This window comes from Amblyomma maculatum, chromosome 11 (assembly GCF_055883805.1).
Source record: "Amblyomma maculatum isolate TAMU_Amacu chromosome 11, ASM5588380v1, whole genome shotgun sequence".
NCBI lineage: Eukaryota > Metazoa > Arthropoda > Arachnida > Ixodida > Ixodidae > Amblyomma > Amblyomma maculatum.
In genome coordinates, this window is record NC_139354.1 from 30165394 (window position 1) to 30182070 (window position 16677).

Genomic DNA, 16677 nt, shown 5'->3' on the forward strand with positions numbered 1-16677 from the left:
ATTTACTGTGTAGCAGCGAACTGCTCCAATGAGTGGCTTGCTGCGAACCCTCTCCGCTATAGTGTTCCTTATAGGCCATGCATCACTTCAGGGTGTTGAACCACAGTTTGCAATATTAAATTTTTTGAGCATTGTGCATTCACTGTCCCAAGTAGCCCTAGAGTAACCTTTAATGCCCCTGCAAAATGCACTTGTAACTATTTTTTCATGCTACCATATTTTCAGATTTAACCATAATGCTGTGATGGACACGGCCATCCATCGTAAAGACGCTACCTATGGTGTAGCGATCGCTGCTCAGTTTGACTGGCCTAAAATACATACAAGAAAAGCGGTTTTGTGTTAAAAATATCTAGAAATAAAGTGACAGATCTTTTGCATTCAGATGCTTGCAAGACTCGAGTGAGGCTGTGCAAGGTTTGGTGTGGGTTTTTGCTGTGGAAGGGCCTGAAAATGAAGCATGGGGATTGTTTAGAAAGTTAAGCATCTCACTGAGGCCATTTTGGGGCCCTTGCACAAGATTCTTTCGGTGGTTATCATAGAGGTTAGAGCAGCAGTCTGGATGGAGGCCTTTGCAGATGACGCATACAACGCCGAATTTCCAAGTCTGTGTCAATATCTGTGCCTAGCACAAGGGTTTCCAAGTGAGTGGTTGCCAAGGTGATATAGACACAATTTTTCGTTGTGTATTCTGTTCTTTGTAATGATGTGTACCAGATTACACGGACCATCATCTATGTACTACATATGAAACCTTGACTTCATAGCCATCAGTCGGCTGTTGAGTCCAACACCAAAATAGACATATATTATGGTGAGGCTACCCAAAAAAAAATGAAATAATGTGCCTCTGCCCGTGCCAAATAGACAGTGAAACCACTACAGATAGAGACAGCGAAACCACTATAGGTGAGAGAATTTCAACTATGGATTAGTTACTGGAAATTGCAGCATAGCAGTAACAGAGACGAGACAAGAAGAATGCAAACACAAGCGCTGTGTTTGTGCTCTTCTCGCTGTGCTGCAATTTCCAGTGTGCAAAACCAACCAGCCAGTCACTGTTTTAAGCGAATGGATTATTTAGTGAATGTATGCGAATCCCACGGGACAATCCATTACGCATTGTTAACAAGGAGAAAACATTGTTTAAATGTAGTGTCTAAACTCTTATATAAGACAAGGCTCTGGGCTTTCAAGATGCAAGGTGATTGGTGCTAGGGAAAAACTGCGACCAACAAGTAACTCGTGCCACAGTGCCAAGTGGATAACATGCAAATTAGCACCAAATGGAGGACGAGCAAGTAAAAAAATATAGCGAAGTTGTACTGTGAGAGGTGATAAGGTGCTGAAGTTCTAGTCTGACAGATGTTCTCTTTTTTATTAATGCCAACTAGGAAGATAAACAGCAAAACAGTTAAAACCTGAGAAACAAAATGCATGAGACTTCCTTTCGTGCTGCAGAAACTCCATGCCCAAGTGGCATCCACACAGGTAACAATCTTTTTTTTTTTTGGTAAAGTCATGTGATACTTGTTGCACTTTTCAGTACAGCCACTATCAAAAACCCCAATGCAGAAGATCAGTTACCAAGTTGAGAGCTTGTTCTTTTTTAAAAAACTGGTTCCCATGTTATGCTCCCCGACTATAACTCGTTTTCCACTTCACATTACTACCTCTGGAGCAAACCAATCAATTAAGCAAGAAGTCCCCCACCCCCAATGCTTATACCAAGAATTAGCCAGTGCAGCCTTTCTTGAAAACCAATATGTTGTGTTCAAAATCGAATTTCAAAAATTATGACCATTGGACAATTACCAGTGTTTAGCAGTGAATTCCAAAATATGACAGTCTGGAACCTTTTGGAAGCATACTTTCATTACACTGTTTGCATAAAATGCATCTGGGCTACGGACGTATCAAAATAGAATCCGGCCCGACTAGTACAGTTTGGCTGCTCTAATTATTCCCGTGGAGGTGACAGCAGCACTCTTCTTGCTACTACCAAGCTAGAAGGATCCTAAGCCAATACTGGTAAGGAGATTGCAAAGCAGGTTCAGTCTTCACAGTTTATGCCACTATTGAAAGTGTCGCCATCTCCCTGACGTTGAATTATACTGGTTGATAGAAATGCCGAAACGGGAAATGGTGACATCCGTTTCCGGAATTTCGACCAATCAGATGGCTCGAGGTTAGGGAGATAACCGACAGTGGCACAACAGTGCTACCCAAGAATTCTTGACATGTAGCGCTTGCTTCAAAATTGCTACGACTTTCCTGAGGTCTTCACAGATGGTCATCACACCTGGCACATATACCGAATACATACAACGAATCCCAGACTGTTGGCAACTTTCACCAGAGGCGCTGTGGTTGCTGCCATGAGGCTAGAGGTAGGTCTTCGCTGCTGCCAAATGCTGTAGTGCCCAAATCAAGGCACTCCTGTATGCTTCGCTGTAATTAACGGCTTAAAACTGTTCCCTAAACCCACCAGTTATGAAACTGCACTGCTGCTTCAATGTTCAGCTCTATTTTTTTTTATTGGCCGATTTAAGGGACCCATGCAAAGCATTAACTACTAAAACAGCTGCATCTGCTGGCACTACTAACTCGGAGTAGGCTTGCACAGCTGAGCAACTTCGTAATACATAAATAAATAAGGAGCTAACAGTGCAGAAAAATACAGAAACGCACCACAGAAAGTTGACAAAATGACCAGTACTATAGTAGGATACAACTTTAAAAAACATCAGCCACAAACTATGGGCAGTGGTCTGGTGCATGTGTTTTACTCCTCCGAATAGTAAACAGTGTCAGTTTTTAATACTTGACTACGCCAAACAAGTCAGAGCCATAGAAATTGTTGAGCTTTTAATTTGTTTTGATGGTTAGCGTTTTATTTAGGTAACCAGAACAGCCTTAACGACAGACTACTTACTGTCAGGAGGGATTGCATGTGGCAGTTAGTGTAGACAAGTTGTATTCGAATATAGTAAACAAGTTGGTCATTGCTTTGTCTGAGTCCTTCTGCTCTAGCCTTCTTTCTTTTTCTGGTCCAGTTTTTTTCATGGTACTGGATCACCTGTGCCATAATTACAGCTCAGCCTTTGTGCAAATTTACAAATTCTGCAAACATTCGATCTCTGGACCTGTTAGTATCTTTGAAACAAGAGTCCAATGGGCAGCTTCATAACTGGTATGGTTAAAAGGATGACAGATTTGCCAGATAAAAAAGGAGCGCGAGTGATTCAAGACGTGACTTGCACACACACACAGGCAACAAGTACTGAACTGACACCAAACGGTGCAATGTATCACAGCAGTTTTAGGCAGCTCCAGGTATCACACACTCGTCACCCTCACTGTATGCCGAGAGCAAACAGAATCACGTAGCTGCTCGACTTAGTGGTGCCAACCTCCAATGTACCACTTGTCGCTGTCCGACAACAGCAATGCAGAGCTGTCACAGTCACTATCTTTCAACCACACGCTTTGGCACTCGCATTCAACTGCACTCAGCATTTTGAGAAAAAGCCTCTCCTATTTTATTATGCATCAAGAACGAGTTCTACGTAGTGGAAGCAGGATGCATAAAGTCTTACCAGAAAAGAAGCCAATGGGTAAAAATGCCAATCCATCACATTTTGTGGCCTCTTCGGTAGCTAAGTTTGTACTGAAACTTTTTTGTGGCCTAGTTAAGCTAAGTTGGGCTGAAACTTCACCATCCTGTGCCTGGCTAGCAGTAAGGCTGTCTAGGCTTCTCGATTGGATTTCTTTTCTCACAAGTGGCGCCTCTACGAAGAGAGCGAAAATTCGTTTGTTACTCACAAAAGTTGGTTGAAAACAAACGCACGTCCAGTTCGCTTTCGCGAGGCACCAAATTCGCATGCAGTCCGCAGGTGCATTCTTGACACCTGTCGCACCTGCAGCCAACACGAACCAGTACTTGGTGACTCGTTTTTCAACCAGTCAAGCTCACGGCTGTGCAAAGAAAAAGGTGGATGGTGCGCAGTCCAGTACACCCTCTAACAGATGAGCAGAACTCTTTACAATAGCAGTGCATCAAAAAAAAAAAAAAATTGAAGTCAACAAAGGATCAACTCGAGTCGGGCAACGGTGGTGTCAACAGCAGTATTTTTTTCTTCTTTAATCTGTGGAGAATGCGCGTCGCGAGTACAAAAATAACGGGACCCGCCGGACGGCCTTGGCAACGGGATCGCACTCCCCCAATTAAAAAGAACAATGAGAACCTAGTATTTACAAGCCATGTACAGAGAAGAAGACGAACAACATGAGGCGGGGCGGGGCGTTGAGCAATTGCAGCGGTAGCGCCGGGCCAGCAGCGGAGTTTCGGCAGCACCAGCGGGCAGCGTTCAGAACTCGAAGCGGCTGCTCGCCACCGAGCGGGGCGCCCCGTGGCTCTTCATGTGGGCATTGCGACTTTTCACCTTCGCAAAGACCCTGCATGAGATGCATACTTTGCTTACACAAATGCGCCATACACTAATAAAATACTACATGAAAAAGACACAATCCATAAAAGAGCACCTGTAAATTGAGTGGTGGGGGTGCGCTAGTTCAAATTCAAATTTTATTCAGCACACAAAAGTTTATAGCAAAGCTAGTCTGCAGAGTGTCATTTTGTGTTGAATTACAATTAGAATGGCTCATTTAACCAGCATTGCTGTACTAACCAATGATATCAACGTAAAGGCAGGATCTCTTCATTTAATCCAAAACCCCACAGCATCACCTCTAAGGTAATTTAGAGGGGATATGGCAATTGTAACTATTTTTGGTATGCATGCATGAAACACAACCAAATTTTGAAGGGTCGCACATTGTGATGTCATAACCGCACTTTATTTTGCGCTAGCTTGAATAGTTGTGATATACTAATTGCAGCTAATGGCCTCGCGAAGTCATCCCAGCAAAGTTGAGTAATTAAGAAAAAACAAAATGCGTAACTTCTGAATTTCGGCATGCTTTGCAAAGGTCTGCTGTGTGCAACAAGCAGACTAATATTGTTTTCAAAATGCCTAGCAATTTTAAAACATAAATACTTACCCGCATATTCACGTGGCAACTACTTTTACAAAAATTACTTTAAAATATAGCAAGCACAAATAGTCTTTGACATCTTGGGAGTTGAGCACAAAAGGCAAGCATTCTACTACTGCCATCAGTTACAAAATGGCCCCGGGATGAGATACAGAACTCCGCAAAAAGTTCAAAGCCGAAAATATCGACATTAAGGTTCATCGCCTTGTGTTCTTTTTGCTTTTAATCAGAGGGACGCAGCACTGCAACCAATAGAAGCTCTGATCTGTCCTTTTGATTGCAACTTCTAGTCACGCTCTGAAGTCTGAAATGCGCAAAATTCATAGTGCACTGAGACCATCAGAAGCGCAATTCGCTAATAGTTTTCAACACACACATAAAAAAAAAAAAAATTGATTTTCAAACTTGCAGAGCATCTTACGCTGCAATATTTCATATACATACAGGATTGAGAAATAGAAACTTTTGAAAAGCTACAGCAATAGTCAGGCTCACTAATGACAGCCACAATAACAACGAACACAAGCTTAATATGAACATACCCAATGCGATTATCAGGATGTCCATTGGCACTACAATGCCAAATGTTGGATAGACCCAATGTCTGCCGACACAAAGTAATGAAGATAAACATGAACGCAACATGAAACAGCGCGACTTACCTGCCACAAAGCCTGCAGGGGAACTCCTGAGGTGGCTCGCAGGGTTGCACAGGTTCCGAGGGCACTGTCGGCTTTGCTGCGGCTGCGGCTAAGGCAGCGGGGCTACCGGCCGCTTCCTCCATGTCATCTTCCTCGGGCGCCACCTGGTCCAACTCACGGCGCCGACGCAAGCACCGCAACCGCCGGTACTCCTCGGGCGCTACTTTCTTCCACACATAGTAGAACTCGACACACTGCTGTACACTCTTTGTTCCAACCTGCACCAGGATCAAGCCAAAAAAATTATGCCAAGCACTATAGGAGACAAAAACTTAGGTGGGGACAAGCTATCAGTGCATCGCAATCTATCTTAGCAGAATTCGAACAGTGCTGTTTGTCCCGCACCACCCGACTTTAATGCAACATCTGCCACTAGAAACAGCACAAAATGAACATAACTCTCAATACCATATCCTTGACAAACGGGCCAGGTTTAGGGGTGTGCGATAGCTCATAAATTTCAAATAGCACATCGAAGTTTTCCATTCGGGTGTGGTGCCCACCTTGGCGGCGACGTGCAGGAAGTCCTTGTCGAAGGTGGCCAGGCCTTCTTGGAAGCGCTCCACCTCCTCACGGCTCCAGCGGTGGCACTCGGGGTAGCGGTACGTGAGCAGGGGGTGGCCGCCGGGCAGGCGCGGCTCCCGCTCCATCAGCCGCAAGGTCGCCTCCTGCGCCACACAACGCGGTGAGTTGGCAACAAATCCGTGAGAAAAAAGGTGGGGCAAGCACTGCTTCATGCAGTTCCCTCCGGAGTTGTTTAAAACTGGCACTGTAATAGCACTGCTACGATGATGCTGGGATGCACAGGCTTAGTACTTGGTTAGGCAAGACCTGGTGACAAGTTTTGCTTGGTAATGCAGCCAAAGTGCCTCGTCCCCTTACCGTGAGGAACGGGTTTCTCGCTGTTCGGGCTAGGCTTAGCACTATCCCTAGCACTACTAGGCGGGTTAGCACTATCCCTGCGGAACGGGGCAAAGGCCCATCTTCTTCCCTTTCTTGCCAAACCTCACCTGCATTGCCAAAAAAGACTTGCCCCCGAGTATAGCAACTATCCAAAAACATGTGAACCCAAGTTGTAGGTGTACACAACCCTTTCTTGAAGTAAAGTTTTGAAATAAGTCCCAGAGAAGTTCACAAATGCCACAGAGCCCTTCACAACTGCACGAAAACTTCCGACGTTTTATTTAATACTGCTCAGGCTTAAATTCCAGCATAGCTACATATCTAATATTATGGGCAAACAGCAGCAAAGCCAAATGCAAGATAAACATTTCCCAGCATTGCCAAGGCGGATTATGCATTGCTTGAGAACATCCGTTCCCTTTACCACCATCTGTTTGGGAACTCCTTTCCAAAACGACTCGGGCTTCAAGAGATGCCGAACCAATAGCCTATTGGAGACACCGAACCAATAGCAGTTTCAACAACTATCAAGCAAATAGAGCATCATGAAAATATACTGGTGGCAATGGCAGCAACACAATGCCTTGGTGCGAGATATGGCTACCATGGCTGCCTGGATCAAGCTGGCAACCGACACAGGTGGTTGTGCAGTGATCGAGTCTGTCGCGCAGCAGTGCAGCCAAACTCCTTCGACACCATCACACCATGAGCGATTGTTAGGATGGAAGCGGGGCAGTGCGTGTCATCCCGACATCCGCGCTATTCGAAATGCCGAAAACAAAAGACATGCAACACTGTCTTCTAATCCGTGTGTCATATAATTGGAAATATCCCATACAGTGGACAGACGCCTTTTTTGCAACAAAACTCGCACATCTGAGTCAACAGTGCACCAAGGTTGCACTGAGGTTGCTCCAAGAGTGCACTTGCCTGCAGGTTTCCCTGGCAGAGAGCTAGAACGTGGAAGGCGTACTCTCTATTCCGGCCGCCACCAGGCACAGCAGCGCAGCACGCCAACTCCAGGTAGTTCTCCACTGCGACAAAAAAGGGCGTACATTAAGATCCTCCACACACATCAATGTCGAATATGACTATGCTGCCTGAACGTTCCGGTGGAGAGAGGGCAAAAGTGAAGGAAAACTGAAGAGAAGCTGACACTATTCACGTGCGATATTGCAACTGGTTTGTCACAGACAACTGTGTATAGGCGCTTCTGGAGATGATGCAAGGACATTCTTTCTCTTTTGTTGGTGCTTTATTTCTTACTTTGTTTTCAGCAGGACGTTCAGTGCAAAGGGCTTAGCCAACTTGCTATTTAACTGTGCCATTAAACCACGATACTACAACAAAATCGGCAATATCAGTAGTTTACACTGTGATGCTCCAATTTTCCTACGCTGAAATTCATTTTGAAGCATGCAGACAATCCTCCAAAATGTGTTACAAATCGCTAACATACACACAAAAAAAAGTTCATGGGTTAACATTCTGTTGCAGATACTGTTGCTACATCTTTCAATCATTACCTAACTGCCATTTTGCAGGCCTTCAAGGTTTAGATAGGTTTGACCACATTGAAAGACACAGGTTCCATTGCAAGAACGTCCGCGATAGTGCAAATAAAACATGACACCAACGGTCCTTTCTTAGACAAATTAATTAGCCTAATTTCAGCAAGTGTTTAATTAACTCATTTTCAATTACCAATTGACATAATGATGGAATTAACCAATTGAGCTAATTATACTGTACAATTAATGGCAATTGCATCAATTAACCACACCTGAAATTGTTTGTTCTATTGATTGCTTAGTACTTTCTCCGTTTGCACTACAGTCGAACCCGGATATATCGAACTCGAAGAGGATCGCGAAATAGTTCAATATATCGATAATTCTATATAGAGAAATCGGCTTGAGACGCCACTTGCAATCGTGAAAAGTGATACTGTACTAGTCGCGTAATCAACCCACGCGCATAATGAACCCCCCCCCTTTTGCCCTCGAGAATTTGAAGAAAAAAAAAAAGCGTTCGGTGGCACGTCCCTCCGTTTCGACCGTCGCATGCACAGCTCATTTATTGGCAACGCGGCAAGATGCTACGCAGAGATAATGTCAAGGCGTGTTTATCTTTTGACTATACCTTTGATAGATTTTGCAGTGGCAGGGAACGAACTTGGCAGAGTGGCCGCGATGGCTCGATTGCACAAGCCTGCTTCGATTTATCACGCTGCGCTTGGGGCGGGCGTAGTCCACTATAGTTGCCACAAGATCATTGGAAAGAGTGATGGCTGCAAATGCTGTTTGAAGCGAACAATACTAAAAGTCGGTGTCATGATCGCAGCTGACCGCATGCTTTCATTGATCCATAGATGTAAGAACAAACGACTCTCGCAAAAAAAAAAAAAGCCTGCCGGTGCAGCCGCCATAGCTTACGCTGTGGCGCACATTCAGCATGACAAGTAAGGAAGACTCTCGCAAAAGAAAAAAAAAAGTTGCAGCTTCTTAACGGCCACAGTCGCCATAGCATACTATGCTACGCAGCACATTTAGCATGACGGGAAAGATGAACGACTCCCGCAAAAAGAATAAAAAAAAAAATTTGCCGCTTCTTAGCGTCCGCAGCCGCCGTAGCTTATGCGCATTCAGCACGCCAACACGAGATGCCCATCGCACGTCAGCTGCTGCGCGCAGAGCGTTCACAACACACACTGGAGAAAACGTCTGCCACGGACTGAGCTAGCTTGTCCGCGCATGCGTAGTATGTGCTGCTGCAAACGCAGACCAGGAAAGAGAGAGGAAGGGGAGAGATAAAGCTAGACAGAAGAGTAGGCGCACCCTTGCGCTTCGCTCTATTGCGTTTTTCCCCTTTCCCTAACACCACGGCGGCATTGGTTCCCTCTTGTGTCTTCACACACATGGCTTGCAAACGTCACGTGCTGGCGCGCGGATTCCGCGCCCTTTCATTCCTTCCGGGCCTGGCTTGAAAACGTCATGCGGCAAAGGGACGGGGTGATGCGATCGTCTTTAAGGGAAGGCGCACCGTCCAATGTGTGGTGAGGAGTTCGATATATCGAACGACCAGTGAAATTGAGTTCGATATATGACGCAGCTTTCCTATACTTTTGCATGGTATTTTCAAGGGGATATTCCGTGAGTTCGATATAACCAAAATTCGAATTATCCGGGTTCGACTGTATTTACGATCTTAGCTGACTGGTGATTGCCACAGCTCATGTCCTTCCTGTCCATGCCACCTACGAGGCAAAAAATGATTTTGCATTAAAAACTTTACTCGCAGTTAGGGTGGCCTATTGCTTCAGATTTCTGCACTTTCTTCGTTAACGACGCTGCCCATGTGACCATAGAAATTGCACTGCGTCTCGTTTTAGGAGTCAGCAAACCTGCTCGGCACACCTCTTCACTTTCACCACCGTAAGTGCGAGCGTTCTGCTTTGCAAGTGCACGCTTTGTCGGGTAGCGCAGTTGTCTGGTGCGATACAGGAGACTGGCTTCACAGCTGATGCGTTTGCCAAGAAGCACCGACTCGTCAGTCCTCCTACTTAGCTTCAGAACCTGATAGGCACGATAAACTCGGCATGTTTGTGGCATACAGCACAACAGTGCTGCACGCTCTCAGCTAATAAATGTCATCACATATCTGCCTGCCAATGCACTTCGTATGGTGCACACTTCATTAGGCACTCCGCTCAACTCCTCGAACCCTGTTTGAGTCAGCAATGAACTAGTTAGCAGTGCGGCAAAATTTAATTCCGTTATATCGAAGCTAACAAATACATGGTGTTCTATAGACATAAATCTGTGAAAACCAACATGCTGCATTACAACGAGGATTTTGTTACCCGAAAGCATGTTAGAGTGAGATTTAAATGTACCAGCTATTTCGTTGCGAAAGCAACACTACGCTAATCATCGAGTCATTTTGCGTGGCACTGCATGGGCCAAGCTGTGCATGCACGACAAGCCACGTGACGTCAGAGGCAGCAGCCGGTGTGCCGGAGCTGCCGTCCCGGCCGCGCGCTCCATTGGAGAAGAGGTGTGTGTGGTGTACATATAGCTAGGAGCGCGCGGTCAGAATCGACCAACTATAGAGAAAGAGAGCCCGGCTGCTGCTCAGCGCGTAGCCTAAGCTATCCTAAGCGTAGCCATGCAGCTGTTGCTTTCGCAGCTCAACTAGGTTTAATCTGAGCTAAACCACTGCCAATTTTTTACGCAGATTACTAAGTGACTGCTCAAGCTCTGTGTCCTCGTTTTTCAGCACCATCCTTTTTGCACACTCCCCCAAGTGTACGCCGCGTACACCAAGAGACACAAAGCCACGAGGTGATCATCAGAACTCACCGTCGTCATCAGCCAGGTGGTCTCCTATGTGTGGGTCCCAGACAAGGTCCGCATGATGCTCAGACTTCAGGGCTTCCTCAACTAAACAATGGAAACGAGGACACTGATTAGTTGCCATGCTTCAAGCAGGAAGAAGCATAGACTGAGAACAAATCATTGACATTCATCAACACGCTTAAAGCGATTCTAACGCCAAAGAGGCAACCGTCACCGAACACAAAATTTTCTCAAGGCGAAAAAGGCCAAAAACAAAAGAAAGGCATTCCCATTCACCACCTACTTCTGCAAGTAAACAGCTGTGTGTGTCAGGGAAGTTTTTCCGATGCAGATTCCAGTGGCTAGGCTACATCACCATTAACTTTAAAATGGTAATCACAAAGACCTCGAGCTTGAATCGAGCAGAGGTAAAAAAATATTTTCACACACAGTCTCGTCGGCAATAAACTCTTTTTTTTTTTTTTTTTTTTAAGTGACGTGAACGAAAAGAACTGCTTTTTTCCATTAACCATTAATAATTACACTGCTAAAGCCTGCTGCGGTGTCTGCAGTATACGACGTAGCCACACGGCAATAATTCAGTCAGAAAAGGCTTATAGAACAATGGCAAAAGAAAGAGTGCAATCTCACCATCTAAAGAAGGCAACCGAGCTTGGTACTGTGGCCCCACATTGACGTGCCTGGGCAAAAGCAAAAGGTGCACCTGCTTAGCCACACATCTGCAAGCGGAATAGCACTGCTAGATGTCACAGTGACACGCATACTGAACATACAACACAATTCATAAGCCTTCCCGTGGCTATTGCAAGATAAAAATATTAACAATTCAAACTCAAGTGTGCAACCGCTTGAAACATCCTTGCAAAAAAAAAGGGGGGGGGGGGGGGGATGAGAGCTGAGAAAATACGGTACTATCATGATTATAGTGTAATCTCAAACTTTCAGACCAACCACAGCAGAGAGCACACTAAGAAAATGAAAATGGCACATCAAAATATGGCAGGGACGGATGGACAGGTTGATGCTATTTAAGAGGAAACCCTTCAGATGGATGCATATGCATGTATCACAATGAAGTGAAGCCAAATTGACACTTCAATGCAAGCAGCCTCCCATGCAGCAGCAGGAACCATCACAGCTGTGCCACTGTTACACTCTTGTGGTTCCAGCTACCCACTCCAGCACCCTTTTGCTGTTCCTTGCTTCCCTTATCCCACTTGATTCTGTCAGTGCCTTCTCTCCTTGTGGTTCCATCTACCCATTCCAGTACCCTTTTGCTGTTCCTTGCTTCCCTTATCCCATTTGATTCTGTCAGTTCCCTCAACGACTCATATTGACTCCTTTCTATAGCGAAGGCCAGCTTCTTCACACTTTCAAACCATGCACTTTGCCCCAAGTTCCTTACAAATCTGGCTTCTATGTACTAGCTGTTACTGAGACTGGTGCCGAAAGTAGCATTAGCCAACCCGAAGTGCTCGGAAAAAGACAATATTCACACTAATAGTTCTGAATATAGCGTGACATGCATTCTGAAGCCTAGTATGACATGTCTTGCAAACTTTCGAGAATTCTTTGTTCTCAATCTGCGAAATTAAAAACTTTTCACCGCAGGAAGTTAGGGGCCCTAAACATAGCAACCACAAACTAAAAAAAAAATCTAAAAGCTGAGAAAAGATGCTCAGGGTGCATTTACAGCCTATAAGGGTGTCATCTACACTTTATTTATCATCAGTGTAACTTACGGCAAAATGTCCGTCTCTGGGGCCAATTCTCCCTCTTCTTCAGACAGGGGAGCTTCACAGGGTCCCTCCAGGGGCGACTGGGGCACCACTCCGCCCCCTCCGCCGCTTGATGGAGGATACACAGCGCTTACTCGATCTGCACACACGCACGTGCTTCCAGATCAGCACAGGCTGCAGCCGAAGCAGCATTTGATTCGTTACAGAGTTTTAGAATATGTTGATCCTATCACTTTGGGGGAGAAAGGAATAGCGGGGTGCCCAAGAACACAAAAGCCCCTCGAGTTTTTGAGCTAGCGAGTGAAGTCAACCAAAAGCCAGCAGTACAGTGCGGCCTCATCACACTTTATGTGAGGGTCAGACAACATGGTGGCGTTCACCTCAAAGCGGGCGTCACCCACCTCACCGCCATCAACTGCGTGCACAAGTTTCACGCACTTTGCACTCTTCCCCCGTCCTGTTGGAGCAAGGCAGACAACGGCACACACTCACCTCTCGGCGTGACCGCGTGAGGCGTGACTGGTCCAGCCGACCGGGGTCCCGAGAAGACATGCCAAAAGAGCCCAGACCCCGAACGCAGTGGGCTCAACATGGGAGGCGGTGTGTATGGGGGTGGCGAGCTGACCCCCGCGACACCCTTGCAGCCTCCACCGTCCGCACAGGGGTCCCAGAGACGTGGGGAACGCAGGCGGCTCGGGAAACCGATGGCGTTCACATGTGGTGGGATGTACAGGGGCTGTTGAGGAATAGAACAAGTGAGGAATTGAAGCAAATAGAAACAAGTTGCTGCAGACTTAAAGCAGAAGCTGTCGATGACAATGTAAAGAGGGATGCGTAGAGTTGTGCCGACCTTCAACTGACTCCCGCTGCTGTCGCCCGCCACATTCCTGCTATATTTGGGATGCTAACTGGTCAATCCTATCAAGGCCAAAAAAACTGCAACGACTTTGGGCCATGGCCAATTTAGATGAAAGCGCCACTCCTTGCTTGCAACTACTGGACAGCACGTCATAACACGTCACTGCTTCCATCACTACACACTCGGACATTTGCCTCATACTGCCACTGACGGGCCCTTAAAATTGCCCTAGCGGGCTATGATAAATTGCTGCATACAAAGCATTACGGTTGGTTGGTTTGTAGGGTTTAATGTCCCAAAGCGACTCAGGCTATGAGAGATGCCATAGTAGAGGACTCCGAAAATTTCGACCACCTGGGGTTCTTTAACATGCACTGATATCACACAGTACACTGATGCCACTTCGTTTCACCTCCATCGAAACGCAGCCGCCGAGGCCGGAATTCGATCCCGCTTCCTTGGGCACAGTAGTCGAGTGCCGTAACCACTGCGCCACCCCGGCGGGGACAACACATTACGGTGCAAACCTCTGGACTGACATATGCCAGCATGCTGTACATAATGGTGGCCACCTTTATTTTCTCTCTCTCTCTCTCTCCCCCCCCCCCCCCCACCCCTCCCCCTTTTTTTGCTGCACTTTGCTAAGCGCCTTTCATTTCTCTCGTTTTTTTTACCGAAAAACTTAGGTTTCTGTGCAAAGCGAGAAATGAAATCAATGCTGTTGCAACCGTGACTCTCAGTGTCTCCAAGCATAGCAAACCATGGCGCTCCCAGAGGCCAAGCAGCAGTTGATGGAAAAAATTTCCCATGCACATATGGAACAAGCCAGCTAGATCCGTATTCCGAGTTTGCGTTGTTATCAAAAGTGTCACTATTTCCCTGACCTCGAGTCCTATGATTGGTGGAAACGCCGGAACCGGAAGTAGCAGCCACATCCGGTTCCAGCATTTCCACCAATAAGATGACTCGAGCTCAGGGTGACGCAAACTCGGAATAGACCCTGGTCTTACATACGAGTTCACTTAACTAATCAACTTGATACAAGCAGATCTCAGCTACTACAACCCTGTCTTCTTCAAAACTGGAGATGATCAGGTGGGTTGTGCAGTTATGTCAACACCTGCAGAACGCTCTTCTCACTGCATCACTTATTTGTTCTTGTTCAGACCTCGCACACAAACCGCATTTCCCAACAACTCATATTTCCGACAAACACTCCAATTTTAGGACGTTATTAATGTAAAGCACAGAGGGGCTGAGGTGGTAGTTGTTTTTGTAGCCAACAGTAAAGCACTCCCTGAAAGAAGTTTTTAATAGACTGACCTAGACTCGTGAGCATCATTAGCATAATGTGCAAACACTCTTACTGCAGTCGATCATAATGCACACATTTTTTAAATCCGCCCATTGAGATTCTAGTTTTATATGCATTAAACCTCTCAACAATTCCAAAAAATATGCAAACAAAATTTAAAAGTCACACTTAAATAAAACAATTAAATAAATGAAACACCCACCCACCTCCCCAGTCAAAAATTCTAGTACAGTCAAAACTCGATTTAACGAAACCCGATTTAACGAAAATCTCGATTTAACTAAGGTATCCTAATTCCCCCTCAGACGCCCATAGGGTTCAATGCTTTGACTAACCCGAAATAACGAAACCGATTCCGTGATCTGTCCCGATTTAACGAACCTTTTTTCGAGAAATAAAGGTGAAAAAGTGTTAATTTTTGGTCTATTTTGTAGACAGCACCCCAAAATTTATTGATTGCGAGTCAGCGGTAACAGCGCGGAGCATCTTCATCCCGTCGCTTTTTTCAAACTGCGCGGCGCAAAACGAGTTTTAATTTTGAGTCGAGCTCACGAGATGGCGCCAGCAGTAAAAAAGTTTCGTGCCACATTTCATAGATGGCGCTGTCGCAGTTCGAGTGTTTTTTTTTTTGTGTGTGTGTTTGTGTGTTGTGCTGCCGGTCGTGGTGTTGGCGCTACCCACTCGAAAGTAGCGCGGGGGGTCATGACGATGACCATACGGACCCCCAAAGATTGTGCTATTTGTATGATTACCAACTTTGGCGCCAATTTGTCATTAGCTGTGTGGCTTGCCGTCCCGTCGGCGGTATTTAGGGAAGATTGTTGCGCCGCTTGTTGCGGATGCAAAATGCATTATGTTCAATGGGTGCTCAGTCGGGGACTTGACTTTACTACTTTTAAAACGAAAGTACTGTTTAAGCAGGTACGTTTTAACGAGGTTTTACTGTAATCGAATGTACTGAATTATGTGCCCAAGAAATGCCTCATTCAAATTTAACCCCTTCACCGTTTTGTTATATCAACGAATTTATTAACAAAACTGCTTATTTTTTAATTTCTGATTTCGGTTGTTATTGCAATAAAAAGCATGCATTCAATCTTTAAAAAAATATCTGAAGCAAACACAAAGTCAAATTAGCATATTGAGCTTTATTATTTCTCACAATACGGAAAACCAACTTCCTGCTGGTAATGAGCAATAAAAATTAAAAAATTACCACAGCCAACAATTTCATAACTCTTTCACTGAGTTATGGTGATCGTACGAAGGAGATGATGAAGAAAAGCGTCGTTTCCGAGAGGACGGGCCAGCAATGCATGTGTCGCCTCCGCCGGATGCCATTTTTAAAACCCATGTTGCCATACGAAAAAGACGTTTATGTGGTAGAAAAAAAAACGAAATTAACAGGTCAGTGCTGCCATCTGTCGAGCAAAATGCCATCTAAACCACAAACGAGCGCTGCTCGTCCGAAACGCTGAGGGTAAGAACTTATTCAGCGAGGACGGCCTGTAGTCATCCAAAACGGTTTGGGGACGGCTTGGCAAGGACGAACGCAGCTCGTCCGAAACGATTAAGGGGTTAACGAAGTTCTCGATTTAACGAAATAATTCACGGCTCCCCTCAACTTCGTTAAATCGAGTTTTAACTGTAGTTCCAAAGTCCCTAACCTGGGAAACACTTCCAGACTATTTGCCCTTCTTTACCTCTACAAAATCGTTACAAAATTCTTACCCCACCTACGTAA

General features: G+C 45.6%; 1 protein-coding gene across 1 annotated transcript in view; it reads right to left on the reverse strand.

The window, feature by feature from the left end:
- Positions 1-3518: 3518 nt before the first annotated feature.
- LOC146173312 (uncharacterized) overlaps positions 3519-16677 on the reverse strand; it is a 29201-nt gene continuing 16042 nt past the window's right edge. Inside the window, exons 10-17 of the mRNA XM_084583177.1 lie at positions 13252-13495; positions 12763-12898; positions 11651-11700; positions 11024-11104; positions 7593-7696; positions 6263-6427; positions 5721-5977; positions 3519-4458 (exon numbers count right to left, since the gene is read on the reverse strand). Coding sequence (XP_084439303.1) covers positions 4371-4458; positions 5721-5977; positions 6263-6427; positions 7593-7696; positions 11024-11104; positions 11651-11700; positions 12763-12898; positions 13252-13495 — 1125 coding nt within the window. The 3' untranslated portion in view covers positions 3519-4370. The remainder of the gene's footprint in view (positions 4459-5720; positions 5978-6262; positions 6428-7592; positions 7697-11023; positions 11105-11650; positions 11701-12762; positions 12899-13251; positions 13496-16677) is intronic.